This window comes from Sinocyclocheilus grahami, unplaced genomic scaffold (assembly GCF_001515645.1).
Source record: "Sinocyclocheilus grahami isolate Dianchi unplaced genomic scaffold, SAMN03320097.WGS_v1.1 scaffold118.1, whole genome shotgun sequence".
In the NCBI taxonomy this organism is placed as follows: Eukaryota; Metazoa; Chordata; class Actinopteri; order Cypriniformes; family Cyprinidae; genus Sinocyclocheilus; species Sinocyclocheilus grahami.
The window spans coordinates 46-18260 of NW_015505297.1; the positions used below are offsets into that span (position 1 = coordinate 46).

The window sequence follows — 18215 nt, forward strand, 5'->3', positions numbered from 1 at the left end:
ATATACTCTGTTCTACTCATATTTTATATACTTAATATTTAATGCCATGTCAGCCTCTATGGCTATATTCATGACAAGAGCCAGGTTTAGTATTCCAAATTAAAACTAAGTCAGATGTTTTATTTTGGCTAAATTTGGATTTACTTGGTTAAAAACCTTTTTTAAAAGCATCAACAGAATAAAACAAGCTCCTCAAAGTGGTAAATGTATTCCAGTTTAATAAAATATACTTGATGGACAGTGAAATAATTGTTTTTAAAGCCAATCAACTTTTTTGTTGTTTCGTATAATCATTGCTTTTCTTTGGCACAATAATGTAATGTCTTTGAATTTTCTCAGCATGTATTCATATGCAATTCATTAACATTTTAATTGGAGTGACATTCATAATATTTACATAAAACTGTATTTACATGTGCACCACCTTTCAAAAGTTTGGGGTTAGTACGTTTTTTTGTGTTTTGAAACACGTTATGCTCATCAAGGCTGCAATTATTTGACTGAAAATAAAAACAGTAATATTGTGAAATATTACTACAATTTAAAATAACTGTTTTCTATTTGAATATATTTTCTGGCAAAGCTGAATCTCTCCAGAAATGTGACATAAACATAGGAGAATCCAAAAATATTTATCTAACTTATCTCTTTTTAGTTTTGACATACCAATTACAAACCACATACTGAATGGAGGCTCTCATAATGGAACGTACCTTGATATCACTAGTGGCAGGTTGAAGATCAGTGATATCAACATGAGAAAACGAGTGTAAAGATGAGAGGAAAGACTCTCCCCATTTGAGGAACTTCTGCAGGGCTTGCTCAAACTGTTCCACCTGAGAAAGGTGCTCCTGAAGCACTTGGATTCTGTGATGAAGAGGTTAATATACGGTACTATGTTAGACATACTACATTTTTTTTAATGCAAAGTTTATCCCTCATCCACGCAGACCATTTATGAAATCTAAACTACAAATATAGAAAACCAACATAAGCACATGAACATACTGACCCACCCTGATCAACAACAGCGTGATTTATGACTAATCATAACAGAAGCCATTTACTTCTAGGAGTATCAAAAGTACAATAGCAGGGTCAGGGAATGGGTGGACAATAGTCATCCAAAACTAAATTATGATGCAATAATGAAACTATTTGCAATAAGATAAAACTATTTATGATGCAAGAAACCTAAAGATGGCCTCTTTAAACAATTGCTGCTTATTTTTAATATGACTGACCTTTGAGGTATAGCTGCGGTCTGACACTTCCATCTTTTCTCGAGCCGTTCATGGCCTTCTTTAAGTGTTTTCACACGTTCATCTGATGCAGTGGTGTAAAGAGTTGGCGTTTGGGCCACCAGCCTGTTGTAAACCGACTGCAGAGACTGAAGCTCACTCTGTAGGTGCTTTAAAAGAAGTGTAAGAAACGATACGAAATTATCAAACATCCCTGATCTTCATCAATATATGCCATTTTCATATTCATAAAGAATAAAAGCTTATTAACTTTTCATCAAAATAGTTTTGAAACAGCTTTGCTTCTGAAATGAAGAGATAACGTTAACCATTATTATAGGCCTACTTTTCACAATTCTGTTAAACCCCGATGGATAAGACCAAGCCTGTCATTCATTATTTCCAGCTAAATATTCTGTTTCACATAGAAATATGTCACATTATGCACGTAAAATACATTATGAATGTTGTTTCCCGTTTTATTTCATTTATTACTTTCAGTTCCAGCAGTTCTCCATCCAGCTTTAGTTTGTCGACCGGAAGGAACTGAGAGTCAGGGCTGGTTATGGATTCACATCTCTCCAGGCATGACTGCAGGGCAGACCAATCCTTTTCATACCTGAAATAAACAAATGAATCAAGAGATTTAACTAAATATCTCTTATAACAATTTGAGAGATAAATACATTAGATTCCAACAGAGACAACAAAACATACTTTTGCCAATGTGACATAAGGCTCTCCATTAGGTTCTGCTTGTCCTTGGCCTGTTTTAAACACTGCTCATAACTTTGCTGCAGGACCGCCACGGCTCTCTCGGCCTTCTCTCTCTCGCTGAGCCTGCGGGCGCCAGCAGACAGGGACAGCAGGGTGGCCTTAAGCTTTTCCAGGGACTGGAACATATCCTGCAAACCAAACAAATCCATTATTGAGGAACTGGTGCACATAAATGAGAAATGTTCATGCAGGTATCATACCATGTGACTCTGTAGAGTTTTGTAGGTCTCGGATGAAGACACGCAGGAGGTGACAGGGCTGTCAAATTTCTTTTGGATATCTTCAACCTCTGATTGTAGCTTTTAAAAGAATGTAACGCCATTAGACAACATAAGGCTTTAGTAAGACTGCAGTAAACAGCATGTTCACACGTACCTGTTGAAGGTTGGCACTGAACTTCGTCTGGTGGGAGGAGCTTTCCTCCAACTGTCCATTCAGGTGTTCCACACTCTCCTTAAGCTCCTCCCAGTATCTGCCAATCTGTGTCAGACGGGCTTTGATTCGTGCGGATTCGCCAGACGACACAAACTGGACCAGCGCTTGAGATTTCTCCTCCAGATTGCACAGGACCTTTAACCTCTCCTGCAGACCCTCTCTGATTGTCTAAGAGATAAAAAATATTGCAATGTCAGCGGCACTTTATATAGAAAATAGAATTTTTATTAAAAGAGTTAATCTGCTAAAAAATAAAAAACTAATAATAAGCTTTTCAGATTATAAACGGAGGACAACAGCTATAAAAATAAATGCGTAACAAATTAAATAAAAAATAAAATAAAAAAATGTGTGATAATAAATGATAAGCAATGATCAATTGGTAAGTGGTATCAAAAGAAAAGAAATATGTAATTGTAAATATAACAAAAAGTACAAAATTAAATAAAAAATTTAATCAATTTATAATAATTTACACTAAGAAAATTACATATATATATATATATATATATATGTGATGTTAAATATATAGAACATTTTCAATATAATTAATTCAATTATATAACTTTTTTATTAAGAAATAGAAATAAAAACTATTAAAAACAATTTCTTTAGTTTATAAATATAAAAAAAAGATTTTTTAAAAATAAATACAGAAGCCAAGCAGTCATTTCAAGCATTTAAAAAAACATTGTTCTTTTATTCAATTATATATTTATTATCGCACATTTACGGTACAGATTTGCTGGTCCAAAGGTGTGCTGGAGCTTTTCAAGGCATCCATTTCTCTTTCTCTCTCCGTTATCCATGTGGAAAAAGCTTCAAACTCACTCCCGAAAGAATCCCACTGATCTTTCATGCCCTCCAAAGTCTTCACACTGAAAAATTATACAGTAATAAAACAGCCTTATGGATTCCTAATGAACTCACAGATTATGCTTAATGCATTTGTTAATAATCTTAGTGTGAAATCTATAAAATAAAGTAGGTATTACTCTCGCTTGAGTCCAGTCTCAACTTTGTCCACTTGTTCACTCAGAGCACGTGCTTGATCCTGGAGGAGAGACTGATTTTTGGGGCCTAGTTGGATCTCTGCGGCCCTCTTGAGAAGAGTGTTCACCTGTCTGGCCTCTGTTTCACACTGTTTCAGGAGTTCCTACAGGAAAAACAGCAGCAGATGAAGTGAAAATGTCTGTGGCACAGTTTTGTTTTTGTGAGGCAGAATAAACCAAATAATTACAAGCCATTTCAAAACATTAGCCTGTAGGCTGCTTACAGTCGAGTGCACATTGGCTAATTACAATGGCTTGTAGCGAGGCTCATTCAGTCAGATTGTATTGCCAGAGCAGATTTTCTAATGAGGATTTGGTGGCAAAAGCTCTTGCAGCTCTTCTGGTTTTAAAATAAAGACGCTCATGTTTAATTAAAGGTGATTCATTACACCGAGCCCTTGGAGATCAAGTGTTATTCTCACCTTGGCCTGCTCCAGCTCTGTGCTGAGACTGTCTGGACTGCTGAAGTTCATCTCTCTCTCTGTGACCGATCGCACTTTACCCACAAACTCCCTCACTGCTGCCTGCTGACTGTCAAACTCCTGCCAAGCAGCTAAAGTCACCTGACAACAGAGAAGGACATTCATACTATTGTTTCAAAGAAAATATTTTATCTGCTCAATCAAAAAAATAAATAAATCTATATGAAACTGCATTCAAATATTTCCAAATGAAGCCAAATAGTCATATAAAGTAAAAAATTTTTTTTTATTTATATTAGGATTTATCATAATAATAATAACATTTGAATAATATTAATATATTATTAAATCAATATTTTTCTAAATATTTAACATACATTTTAATATACAGACTTATGTTATTATTATTACTATAATTTTATCACATTAGTAATTTATTATATAAATATTTAATTTAATATATACATTTAATATTAAACAAATATTTAATTTAATTTGACTTAAACATCCTCACCTCCAGGTTCTGTAACATATGCAAAACTATTATATTTTTATATTTATTTTATTTCATTTGATTTGATTTAACCATCCTCACCTCCAGGTTCTTTTCCTGTGACTCTGTGCTTTGATCCATTTTGCTCAAGGTGGTGTCTAGTTTCTGCAGGTCTTCCTGTAAGTTCTCCTCCAGACCCTCCTCTATCTGCAGCTGCTTTCCACGGTTTATCTGCTCTTGCATTTCCTTCTGCTTGAGCCGGAGACGCTTCAGTTGTTGCTGCACATTAGGAAAGCACATGAACGTTGGATATAAATATGATTTTCAGCTTCATATATCAGGGTTGCGATTCATTCAGTGAGGGTGGCACCTGATGAAGCAGCAGCAGTTGTTGGGCTTCTCTGACGGACTCAGAGTTCAGAATCTTGCTGGTCACTGACTGCAGCTCCTGCTGACCCTGTGTCAACTCCTCCAGTGTAGTTTTCACCTCCTCTCTGAACTGCACACAGTCGCTCACCGCCAGCACGACCTTCTCTGACTGTCACAACACACACATAAAATCTTCTTTTTTTAATATTTAAACCATCACAACATGGAAAACAGGACTTTCATTACTTTTTTAAACAGAAGTCTTAAAGGCACAGTATATTTATCATCCAGCTTCAAAATATACAGAAAATATGATTGCATATTATATTATATTATATTATAAATGACTAAATGTAAATGTAATTATATTATAATAGAAAATTTATTTCATTTGTCTTACCTTCAGGTTCAATAAAATCTTCTTTTTTTAATATTTAAACCATCACAACATGGAAAACAGGACTTTCATTACTTTTTTAAACAGAAGTCTTAAAGGCACAGTATATTTATCATCCAGCTTCAAAATATACAGAAAATATGATTGCATATTATATTATATTATAAATGACTAAATGTAAATGTAATTATATTATAATGGAACATTTATTTCATTTGTCTTACCTTCAGGTTCAATAAAATATAAAGATATCTGCTAGCAGCTGCAGCTGATCTGCATTGATATTTTTCTATATGGCAGATGATTTATTTGGATTTATTCTTAAAATGAGTATGTCTTACCTCAGAAAGGGAGGTGAGGAGACCCTTGAAGTCACTGGAGAGTTTGCTGAGAGCAGCCCCCTGTCTCTGAGTGTCACTCTCCGTGCAAACCTCTATCAGAGCGGCCAAACGCGTCTTCAGCCAGCTCACGTTCCCCTCCTGCAGTTCAGCATCGTTTCTCAGACTCTGCAAATCATGAAGTGACGATCAATCAAGATTTCACACAGCTGTCACATTCATTTTCAGTCCACTTCATCTTTGTTTCGCACCTCAATGGTGGATTTGACCTGTCCAAACTTGCTGGGGTCTCCAGCTCTGTTTCGCAGAAGTCTGAGTTGACTTTCCTTCGATGTAACCCAGGCAGAGAGTTCAGAGAACCTGCAAACACACACAAAAATAATCATATTGTTAATATTGTATAAATTAAAATCAACTTATATCAGCAGTGATTTTACAAACAACTGACTGTGCAATAGTCAAGTCACATTTATTTATAAAGCACTTTATACAATACAGACTGTTTCAAAACAGCTTCAGTGTAATAAACAGGAAAATAACAGTATTAATGCTGCAAAATTCATCAATTATGAAACGAATACGATTTCAAGTGTAAAGCAGCTCGAAAATGACAATAGTGTCATTATTCAGCATTTTAGTCCCATTTTGATTCAATTTAGTTCAACAACAGTGGGGATGTTGCAAAGTTCGGACACAATTCAACTATAATGACAATAGTGTCATTATTTAGCTCAAGTCAGTTCAATGTTAATTCAGTTCTGTTCAATAACAGTGCAAAGTTGATCAAATTATGCAACAAGCTTAACTGAGCTATAAGCAGCTCTGCAGATGACAATAAGTCAGTTCAGTGTTGATTCAGTTCAGTTCAATAACTGTAAAGTTCATCAATTATGAAACCAATTCGATTCAGTTATAGTGGACAACTGTCATTATTCAGCTCTTCGTTCAAGATTTGTTCTCATCCAATAGTGTCAGTGCAGTCAAATCAATATTATTACTGAATATTAAATGTCTTTTAAACAGCTTCAAAATGTGAATACAACTTAATTTTGTTAAATTAATTCATTATGAAACTGTAAAGATAATAGTGTCATTATTAAGCTCAAGTTAGTTCATAGCACTTGTTCAATTTCAGTTCAATAACTGTAAAGTTCATCAATTATGAAACAAATTCGATTCAGTTATAGTGGACAACTGTCATTATTCAGCTCTTCGTTCAAGATTTGTTCTCATCCAATAGTGTCAGTGCAGTCAAATCAATATTATTACTGAATATTAAATGTCTTTTAAACAGCTTCAAAATGTGAATACAACTTAATTTTGTTAAATTAATTCATTATGAAACTGTAAAGATAATAGTGTCATTATTAAGCTCAAGTTAGTTCATAGTTTAATTCAGTTCAATAACAGTGTCAATGTTGCACAGTTTGTGTCATTCTCCAGCTCAATTTAGTTCAAATTCTGTTCTTATCCGATAGTGTCAGTGCAGCTGAATCGAAACCACTTAATATTCAATATTCAAAGGACTAAAGGTTCACCTGGTATTAAACTCCTTCCACTTGTCCGGGTGCTGCATTAGTTTCTGATGTATGCTGTCAATATCCTCTCTGACCTCTGCAAACACCGTCCTGGCATTCTCTAGTGTTTGCCGGGCTTGTTCGCTTTCCGGAAGCTTTGAGCGCAGTTCCTCCATATGCTGTAAGCGCTTTTCACAAAGAGCCTGTGGACCCTTTTCCTTAAAAAACATCTACGTAAAGATATCCAACATAAGCGTTCCCTATTTCCAAGGACAGAAAGAGTGCTTATAGAGGGTGTAATGCCGGTGGCTCTCACCCTGTGCTCTTTGATTAACCTCTCGCTGCCCATGCTGGGCAGACTGCGGTTCTCACGGGCCAGTTCAGCCTGACACTCCTGCACTGATGCCTTCAGACGACACTTCTCCAGCTCCACCTTCAGATGCAGCAGGTGAGAGGGAATCTCTGTTTGGACATCCTGTAGAAAAGATGCATTTTCATATGGTGGGTGCAATTCAAGTGGTTTTCGTCATACTTTTTAAGCTATAATTTACAGCCAAATCAAACCCCTTTAAAAAGCTTTTAATGGTCCAAGCCACTTTCAATGTTTCATAATTCTGAAAGGGGGTTAGCATCATTTTTAACAAGATAAGCAGGTTTTCAACATTTAAAAAATGACCATTTGTGAACCCCTTCAAGTGTGAAAAGCCCATATTAGCAACCCATTTATGTTCTATTGTATTGTATTGTATTGTATTCTATTCTATTTAGAACATGACTGCTGAACTACAGTTGAAACTGGACATTTTTCAACAGAAACAAGCACCAGTCCAAACATATTTACTTAAAAGAAAATAACTTTAATGTTTGGCAATGTATGAATCCTACAGGTGAAGTAACGGAATATAGTGCATTACCTGAAGTGTAATTACACCTTTTATTATTTTATTTTATTAGTTTATATTTTATTTTATTTTATTATTATATTTTTTCTTTCTCTTAATGTTTGAATTATATGCAAATGTCCTGTTGATGTTCTTATTGATTCAGTAATTGTTATTATTACTATTATCATTATTATATGTAAATGTTACAGTTACAGTTCTGTCACAAAAATATTTAGTAAAACATACGTATATATATATATATATACACACACACACAGTTAAAATAATAATAATAATAAATTGAAAAATAAATATAATTAAAAAAATTATATTATAATAATACATAATAATAATATATATCAGCAACCTTTTGAAATGCTATAAAAATGGTTGGTATTGTAAGCGTTCTCTGACCTTCCACTGTTTGTGCAGCTTCCTGACTGTTTCCTGCAGATTCTGTTGTTCTTGCTCTGGTAGAATATCTGAGAGTTCATCGCAGGCTTTCAGAAAGGCATTGAGAACTCTCTGATCCAGCTGCCCAAAGAACTCCTGCAGGACATTCCATAGATATGTTATGAAATCACGTCAGCTTTAAAATTTCTATGAACAAATTTCCTTCTGGAGACGAAATAAAGTTCAAACTCTGCTTTCGGCCTATTTGCAAGCACTAGAATAGACTGTTGGCTTTCATTTCTCACAGTGTGCTTTTTCAGAAGGTCCTCTGGGCTTCCTCTCTCAGTCATGGAGCTGCGAGCTATTTTCAGAACCTTCTCCAGCTCTACACGAGACTCCTCAAATCTCTTCATCAGGCTGCTGTTCGCCTCCACATGCCTCTTCCATTCTGTGGTTTCTTTTACCATGCCCTTTTTGAGATAAAACATACAACAAAGAAAAATAACAAATAGGATTTATTTCATATCACAATTGTTTCTCCAAGACAGCAGTGAGATCAAATGGATGGAGAATTTGCCTAATTCTCTGATTGTAGTTCTGTGTCTGCTCTAAAGTTTCAGAAGAGATCTCAAACTGTGCTCAGATTTATCAGGCTACCATTGTTTCCAATCAATAGTCATAGATTTTACCATGAAACATTTCTCAGTCTCATTCTTGCATTTAAGACATGACGTTGTTCTTCCGATGGTGCGGTTCCCACCTGTGAAGAGGCCTGAAGCTCGGTGATTCTCCTCTCTAGTAGTGATGTGTCCAGGTGTTTTAGGTTCTGACTGGTGTCCAATGACTTCAGAATGATCTGATGGTTTTTGTCAATCACTGACAGACACTTTTTACAGCTCTGCTGATAGGTCACCAGCTCCTGATAATTGTATAAAGAGAAAATACAAAAAAGAGAGTGAATTTTAAAATATCAAGTACTGTCAAAATCTTAAAAAGCCTGTCAACGCCAATAAAGGACACAAAATATTCACAATTTTTTTGCAATGTTGCTAAACTAAAACTACAATATTCACATGTAAATATTGGGCTAAATATTTTTATTTATACCGAACAGTTTTAACCAGTGTTATTTTAGTATCATTGAGATAATATTATAGTTTTTATTCATATTATGAATTAGCTTTTATTTTTATATTTTTTGTCTTCAATTTAATATTATACATTTTGTAATCATTTTTATTAGTTTTTTTCATTTGTCTAGATAAGTTTCCTTAATTTTTATTTCAGTTTTAGTTATTTTAGTACATCTAGTTAAACAAAGAAATGTTGCCTTGTCAACTAGCTGAAATAAAATAAATGTAACTTTTTAAATATTAAAATTTTGTTAAAGGTCATAACACTAAAAGCTTGCTGTCACATATAGTATAACCCATAGTCCTTTAGTCACCTGACACTTCTGCTTGAAGTCTCCTGGAGCCTCGGAGTCCCGGGAGGAAGTGATGCGGCTCGCCTTCTCCAGCGACTGGTAGAACCCAGTGATATGTTTCTCCATTTCCTCTAATGGTGGCAGCATGGCCTGGGAGTCCCTCAGCAGAGGCAGAGCTCTTTCTCTTATCTGAATGAGACATTGAGGTCATTATGTGAGATGGTGTGATTGCGGTCTAATGTGGCAGTTCATGAGGGAAAATACAGGCCTGGCACCTTGCTGAGCTCATCCTTGATGGTTGCCATGGTAGCCAGCATCCGAGCGATCTCTTCCTCGGTGAGGTCTTTGGTCAGCTGCTGTGCGTTACGTGTGGCCGTCTTGTACGCCGCCTCCATGGATGGCACTTTGTGCTTGATGTCCTACAAGAAATTAGTCGACATTTGCATAATCTCTATAAACTCTCATATTATGTACACTACTGTTTAAAAGTTTCTGGCCAGTACGTTTGGAAGCATTAAATTGTTTAAAAATGACAGTAAGATATTTACAATGTTACAAAAGGTTTCCAAATAAATGCTGCTCTTTTGAACTTTCAACTCATCAAAGAATCCTGAAAAAAAAGATTAAGCAGCACAACTGTTTTCAACATTGATAATAATAAAAAAAATTGTTTCTTGAGCAGCAAATCAGCAAATTAGAATGATTTCTGAAAGATCATGTGACAATGAAGACTGGACTAATATATTTTACATATACTACGAAATGGAACAGCTATTTTAAATGAAATAATATTTCGCAATTTTATTGCTTTTATTGTATTTTTTATCAAATAAATGCAGCCTTGGTGAGGCATAAGAGGCATTTTTCTGTAGTGACTCCAAACTTTTGAACAGTAGTCCGATTGATAAGTCAGGCAGCACACAGTCAGCTGCTCAAAATGACAAATTCAAGAGGTTTAATCACTCGAAAGTGGTATACGCTGCGATTGACCAATCAGAACCAAGTATTCCAGAGAACCAGCTTCGTGAACTTTGATTACCTCAACGTCTTGTAGATATGTCCGTATGTTCAGAAATGAAACTTGAACTGGAGTGTTCATCCTCTCGTTGGCCAAGTCAATAAATGCTTTTAAGGCTTCAATCCCATCGTCATAATCTTTTCTCAGTTTGTCCACTTCATCTGCTCTTGCATACTAAGAAAAAAAAATCATCAGAATTGTTTACACCAATATGAATATTGACATTATTTCATAAAAGGGACTGTCAAAGAGAAAAATAGTCATGAAAAACTAAATTATGAATGTGTTGGGTGAAAGAAACCTTGACTTGAGATAAAAAACAAAATGCTTGACGTCTTACATGTTTGACTTTGACAAACAGCTCTCTCCATCTGCCGTTGAGAAGGAGCAACTGTTGTTTCAGTTCTCGAGACACGGTCTCATCGCACGTCTCAATCAGGAAGTTTCCAGCATCATTCATGTCCATGTGCTGCTGAATCCAGTGTGGAAGATTCCGGAAAAACTCCTGCAGAAGAATTCACACTCTTTATACACAACAGTTTTCATTCGGCAGCATTTCATCTGAAAGCCACAAACTTTTTCAACGCACCCGTTTGTCGCTCTCTGAATGGTTGAGCATCTTCTCGGCGTCCTCCAGCCAGGCCTGCAGGCTGGCCACTGTGCTGCTGTATTTCTCCCAGTTGCAGATCACTTCCTCCAGCATGCTGCGGACGCTGCGCACCTCCACTGACAGGTTCTTCCACTGCGCTGTCGCATCGCTCAGAAACTTATTCACGCCTTCTACCTCCTCAGCTGAAGGCAAATCACATTATGGAAAACAAATGCATTTCTCAATCCCACAAATCAATCCCTAGTCAGGACAGTGCCCACTGTTGTGGATTAGAGTGTCAGCTACTGATGATACACGGGGGAAACTTTTTGAGCATGAATGTTGCTTGGGCACTTTCACATTGAGGATGGATAACAGATGTCTTCATCTGGTTGCCCGTTGGCGGCAACATTGCTCAAAAAGTTGCCCCGTGTATCATCAGCCTAAGTGAACTGACAGGAGGGGTTAGTAGAAGTGAAATCACTGTATTGTGATGTTACACACTTCAATCAAGATCAACCACCTGATCTAAACAGTCACTATGTTCCTCTAAACTCACTTCTCTTGGGGATTTTACTGCCTAGAATATGAAATAGTTAAACCACATTACTACACTCAATATGGTACCTCTGTAGTCAGGTAAATATATTCCTAAAACCTAACCATTACACACACAGGTCATGTTTCTTGCCATTTTCAAAAGAATCAAAATAAGAAATTATATTTTGCATTCATATAGGCTATACTTATTTTAGTTTTTTAAATTAATTTCAACATAAATTGTCACATTATTTTTTATTATATTCAAACACATTTGCCCCTACTTATTTAATCAAAAATATTAAAACACAGTAACACTGTGAAATATTATCAGAATTTAAAATAAATGTTTTCTATGTGAATATATTTTAAAATGTAATACATTTCTGTAAATGTCAATTTTCAGCATCATTACTCCAGCATTCAGAGTCACATGATTCTTCAGAAATCATTCTAATTAGCTGATATATATATATTTATATATATATTATTATTATTTTTTTTTTTTTTAGGATTCTTGAAACCATAATTTCTTAAAAAAAAAAAAAATCTTATTGACCCTAATCTAGGCTATACTTATTTTAGTTTTTAAAATGAATTTCAACATTATTTTTTTGTCACATTTTTTTTATTATATTAAAACACATTTACCCCTACTTATTTAATAAAAAATATTTAAACACAGTAACATTGTGAAATATTATCAGAATTTAAAATAAATTATTTCTATGTGAATATATTTTAAAATGTAATTAATTTCTGTAAATATAAATTTTCAGCATCATTACTCAAGTCTTCAGTCACATGATTCTTCAGAAATCATTCAAATTTGCTGATTTTTATATATATATATATTTTTTCTTTTTGAGAATTCTTGAAACCATAATTTCTTTAAAAAAAAAATCTTATTGACCCTAATCTTTTAAAAAAAAATCTTATTGACCCTAATCTTTCAGTAGTGTATATTCATAATACAATAATAATAATTTTTATTTAAAAAAATTGTATCACTCCCTTTTGATTTTGGAGTGAAATATGACCTGGAGATTTAATTTGTGACATTCACCCATTCATAGTCTATATTTAGTATTTTTATATTAAGATTACTATGCGAGGTCAAAGAAGACCCTCAGATATGAGTCAAATATAATTTTCTAAGAAATAATATTACTCCACAGCACTTCTTTCACCTCTGTAATGATGTTTCAAGGACGTGTGACAGAATGAGGCTGGCTGATCACAAAGCAATAGGCTCATTTTGGCTGCTGGAGTTCAGAATCGCTGACAGGGAATGATTATAAAAAGCTTCATGAATCTCCAGCCTCAGAGAAAAAATGGCTGAAAGTGAGACGTATCTTACCTGGATCCCCAGACTCCAAGTAGGAGTCTGCAGCTTGTTTCAGAGTCCAAAACGTGGTTTCATACTGCTCAAAGAACTTATGGCCTTCGATGAACGCCTGTGTGTAAATGAGTACAGTAATGGGAAGATGTTTCATGATATGTCAGCTGAATCTGTGTTTATAAAGCAGATTAAAAGAGTTTATTAAATATGCTGGAGGACGTACAATATAATTGTGCAGAAGAAGCTCCACTGAGTCCCGTCGGCCGTATTTAATGATCCAGGATTTGAGCTTTGACTCGGCTAGCATGAGAAGTGCCATGAGACGATACTTCATCTCCCAGAACTCAAACTTAATCAGATGGACGTGAGATGAAGTGGACACAAAATTAAACCTGTGCAAACATGAAATATTAGTAAATATTGCAGTAAACTATGGGATTTTGACTCCTTAGTTTCCATAATTACAGTATATAAAGTTAACATTAAAGTTAACACAAAAAAATGTTGCTGGTCTTATTGTGCATGATTCATTATTAGATTGTTTTCCTCAAAATGTAATAATCTCTGAACATACTTTCTTTTCTATGGATGTAACCATGGCCACATGTGTCAGAAAAATTGTACAAAGAAATATTGTACAACCTTTACATTTTATAAAACTTGCCAGCATGGCATTAAAGTGTTCTGGGTGGTTGCCAGGGCATTGCTATTTGGTTGCTAGGGGTGTTATGTTAGGGTGTTGCTATATGGTTGTCTGGGGTGTGCTGGGTGGCTATTAGGAGTTGATATGTGGTTTCCTGGGGGTTCTGGGTGGTTGCTACGTGGTTGGCTAGGGTGTTTTGGGTGGTTGCTAGGGCATTACTATGTGGTTGCCTAGGGCATTCTGGGTGGTTGCTAGGGTGTTGCTATGTGGTGTTCTGGGTGGTTGCTAGGGCGTTGCTATGTGGTTTTCTAAGGTGTTCTGAGTGGTTGCTAGGGTGGTGCTATGTGGTTGCAGAGTTGTTCCAGATGTCCTGAGAGATTGTTAACACAATGCTATGTGGTTGCCTGAGATGTTATGGGTGTTTGCTAGGGTGTTGCTATGTGGTTGTCTGGGGTGTGCTGGGTGGATGCTATTAGGCGTTAATATGTGGTTTCCTGGGGTGTTCTGGGTGGTTGCTAGGGGTTGCTATATGGTTGGCTAGGGTGTTTCGGGTGGTTGCTAGGGCGTTACTATGTGGTTGCCTAGGGCATTCTGGGTGGTTGCTAGGGCGTTGCTATGTGATTTTCTGGGGTGTTCTGTGTGGTTGCTAGGGCATTGTACAGACAAATATAACAGCTAATATTTACAATCTCCAGCTTAAATTAAAATATGAATATAATTCAATTAAACACCTATCCCCCGGTTTCACAGACGAGGCTTAATCCTAGTCGCTGACTAAAATGCATGCCTGGGCTGTTTTACCTGAAAGAATCTTACACTGACTGATCTTAAAATAGGTCAGTTCCATTATTTTGTCTGAAGATGCACACCAGTAGTGTTTTTTTCCCTAAGGTATGTTTATAAAAACTACTTTAATGTCTATTACTTAAACTACTAGAGCATGATACTACGATATTTCCTCAAATCGTGATATCACACACCTCTCTATTAGGCGTTAATATGTGGTTTCCTGGGGTGTTCTGGGTGGTTGCTAGGGGTTGCTATATGGTTGGCTAGGGTGTTTCGGGTGGTTGCTAGGGCGTTACTATGTGGTTGCCTAGGGCATTCTGGGTGGTTGCTAGGGCGTTGCTATGTGGTTTTCTGGAGTGTTCTGGGTGGTTGCTAGGGTGGTGCTTTGTGGTAGCAGAGTTCCAGATGTCCTGAGAGATTGTTAACACATTGCTATGTGGTTGCCTGAGATGTTATGGGTGGTTGCTAAGGTGTTGCTATGTGATTGGTGAGTACTTCAACATGGTCTGAGTGATTGCCATCCCACTCCTATGTGGTTGCTAGGGTGTTGCTATGTGGTTGATTACTTAGTGATTACTAAGTTGTCGTGGATGTTTTCTACTAGTTCTGGGTGGTTGCGGAGTTGTTTCACATGTTCTGAGTGGATGTTTGCACATTCCTTTGTTGTTGCTAGGGCGTTGTAATGTGGTTACCTGGGGTGGTCAAGTAGTAGCTACGTTGTTCTGGGTGGTTGCTAGTTCGCTCAATAGTTCGCTATTTGATGTTCTGGGCTCTAAACATGGCTAAGTATGTCATCCTGTCTACTGCACAAACAGTGCAGTTGTTTAATACTTTAAATTGCCATTGTTATGTATGTGATTGCACATCACATAACAGACATCAAATGCATTGCAAATGGCGTTTCATGTTGCCTTTAAACAGTTAAATGAAACTTAAGGTCATCAGATTTAACCTTTCCGCCATGTCCTGAAGCTGCTCTGGTGGAACCGGGACACCGTTTACCGATCGGTCTCTGTGAATCTGTTGAAATGTCTGTCGGTGTCCCTCCAAATTCTTCAAAACCTCCTGCACAGAAAGCACAGTCATTGTTTTTATTTTAGCAGCACAGTGATTGGAGCAAGTCCCTTAAGAAAGAAAAAAGTTCCAGCACCTACCGTGTGCTGTTCCAGTTTTCTGTGGATGATGTTGGCCGTCTCTTCGTGGGCCTGTTGAATGGGTATGTCCTCTCTCAGGGAAAGTTCTGCCCGATGCAGCCAGGCTCCGATCACTCCAAGAGGGCCCGGCAAAGACTTATCCAGATGGATGTGCCAGTCTAAGAGCTGCACAAGCCACACAAAAGCATCGCAAATATCAAAAGGAGAGATCTGCTTTGAAAGCCGTTCACTGTCTGTGAGGTCCCTTCAAGCTGTCAAGTATCTGGCCAGATTGCAGTGTCCGCTCTGTGGACTTCTCTGTTCCTTTAAACAAAACCGTCTCTGTGTGTCTGTCCTCTTTCCTCAGTAATGAACCCTGCATCCATGGTCTACGCTCCAATTCACACTTCATTACAGCTAATGACAACCAGAGAAGCACAGCAGTAAGAGTTGAACTCTGAAGTAAAAACTATTTTCAAACATAATAATGGATTTATGTACACAATGAAAATAGTGTCAATAATGCAAAGTGACAATAGTAAACACTCATTTTTCAGTTAAAGACAGTTCATCGTTGAATTCAGTGATGTCAACATCCAGCTCAGTTTAAATAATATCTTTGCAATTATGTCAACGATATCGCCGGAAATGAAGTGCATGAAAGTGCAAATTCATTCTCTGCCAGCAGGAGGTGCTTTAGGAGCGGCAGAAACAGCCGTTTCCCCGGTAACGGCTGTAATCAAAACAGTGCTCTGCTCATAAACGCTGCTTTATCAGGCATTATAGGAAAGATTAGATGAAAATGACATCAAAACTTTCGGTTCCCTTCAAAAAAGATACATTCATATAAAAACACCCGTGCCGCATTTTGATTTTGAAACGTGTAGTGCTCATGTTTATTCAACGAAGTCAAAGCCTTTTGGAAAATCAATTTGTGGCGGTCAGTGTTGATATTGTGGCGGGCAGCCACAAATAAACTAATGTATGGGAAACACTGTACTATACTATACACTATACTTGTCAGACTTTGTTCCTTGTTTTGTGTGTCTTGCTCCCCATGTGCCTTCCTACGCCCATATTTGGTTAGTTTCCTGTTCCTGTCCTGATTAGGTTAATTTGATTCCAGGTGTTCCCCATTTTATGTTTATTGATCCCAGGTGTGTCTCGTCATCCCCTCCTCCTGTGTGTATAAATAGTGTTCCCTGTGTATGCTCCAGCGTCCGGTATTGTATGTTAATGAATGTGAATGTCTGCTGAAGTCTACCTCCTTTACTACGTGTGTTTTCCTGGTTCCCTTGAAGTTATTAAAATCCCATCATTAATGTACTCCTCATCTTTCTCCGTTCCTTGCTCCTCAGTCCGCTCAGCAGTGAACCCGTGACAGAATACCGGACCCGAAACAAAAGTAAGCAGTGCCCCTTCTCCTCGTTTTTGTTTTTCCCGCCTTTTTGAAAGTGTTTTGTCTCCTGGTTCCCCCCCGTGGCTATGGAAATTGCTGCTCGCGTCGCCACCCTAGCTCGCCTCGATCTCCCCTTCTACGAGTATGCCAGGGAGTTCTGCAAGCTCGCGGCGGTGACGGCGTTAGAGGATGCCGTCCTCAATCAACTGTTCTGGCTCGGGGCCAACTACCATCGCTCCGTGGACCTCCCAGACACCACTGGACTAACTTGGAGGGAAGGTGTCTTCCGGTGTCTGGGGAGTGTCCGGTCCCGAGCCAGAACCAGTCCGCCGCCGTCCGTGGCTTCCCCAAGTCAGCCGGCAGTTAATGTGGCAAGCCCGAAGGACATTAATGTGGCCCCAGAGCTCGCTCCAGTGCCAGCTCCTCGAAAGCGCTTTGCGGTGTCTGCTCCTCCAGAGCGCCCTCCAGTGCCAGCACCACTTAAGCGCTATCCTGATCCCCCCGATAAGCCCAGGGAGGGCTCCTGACCCCCAGTTCAGCCCAGGGAGGGCTCTAGGTCCCGAATACAACCCCCTACATTTCTCCAAGTATTTTTGGGGGGGGGTACTATGGCTCCAGCCGTAGAGGCCGAGGCAGGGGCTGGGGCCGCGGCTTCGGAGGCTGCTCCGCCATGGCCTCCTAAACTACCCGCTCCACCATGGCATCCCGAGTCCCCTGCTCCGCCATGGCCTCCCGAGGCTCCTGATCTGCCATGGCCTCCTAAACCACCTGCTCCACCCTGACATCCCGAGTCCCCTGCCCCGCCATGGCCTCCCGAGGCTCCTGATCCGCCATGGCACCCCGAACGGGTAACGCTCTGGAGGCCCACTGTCCCGTGTCTGTCCTGAGGGACCTCCAGAGTGCCCACCCCCTCCCCATTGGATGTTATATGGCGTGAGGACACGCCTTCCGGAGGGGGGGGTGATGTCAGACTCTGTTCCATGTTTTGTGTGTGTCTTGCTCCCCATGTGCCTTCCTA

At 38.1% G+C, this 18215-nt stretch overlaps 1 protein-coding gene across 1 annotated transcript in view; it reads right to left on the reverse strand.

Moving 5' to 3' along the window:
* Positions 1-677: 677 nt before the first annotated feature.
* Positions 678-18215, reverse strand: part of LOC107589647 (nesprin-1-like) — a gene marked incomplete at its 3' end in the record, with an annotated part of 37977 nt that continues 20439 nt past the window's right edge. Inside the window, exons 8-34 of the mRNA XM_016278152.1 lie at positions 15820-16052; positions 15618-15730; positions 13457-13625; positions 13252-13348; positions 11352-11554; positions 11103-11267; positions 10784-10936; positions 10020-10163; positions 9766-9933; positions 9079-9237; positions 8624-8788; positions 8340-8474; positions 7358-7516; positions 7063-7271; positions 5776-5884; positions 5528-5692; positions 4791-4958; positions 4523-4699; positions 3928-4068; positions 3449-3609; positions 3181-3331; positions 2394-2621; positions 2219-2317; positions 1959-2146; positions 1737-1860; positions 1245-1411; positions 678-867 (exon numbers count right to left, since the gene is read on the reverse strand). Coding sequence (XP_016133638.1) covers positions 678-867; positions 1245-1411; positions 1737-1860; positions 1959-2146; positions 2219-2317; positions 2394-2621; positions 3181-3331; positions 3449-3609; positions 3928-4068; positions 4523-4699; positions 4791-4958; positions 5528-5692; positions 5776-5884; positions 7063-7271; positions 7358-7516; positions 8340-8474; positions 8624-8788; positions 9079-9237; positions 9766-9933; positions 10020-10163; positions 10784-10936; positions 11103-11267; positions 11352-11554; positions 13252-13348; positions 13457-13625; positions 15618-15730; positions 15820-16052 — 4340 coding nt within the window. The remainder of the gene's footprint in view (positions 868-1244; positions 1412-1736; positions 1861-1958; positions 2147-2218; positions 2318-2393; positions 2622-3180; positions 3332-3448; positions 3610-3927; positions 4069-4522; positions 4700-4790; positions 4959-5527; positions 5693-5775; positions 5885-7062; positions 7272-7357; positions 7517-8339; positions 8475-8623; positions 8789-9078; positions 9238-9765; positions 9934-10019; positions 10164-10783; positions 10937-11102; positions 11268-11351; positions 11555-13251; positions 13349-13456; positions 13626-15617; positions 15731-15819; positions 16053-18215) is intronic.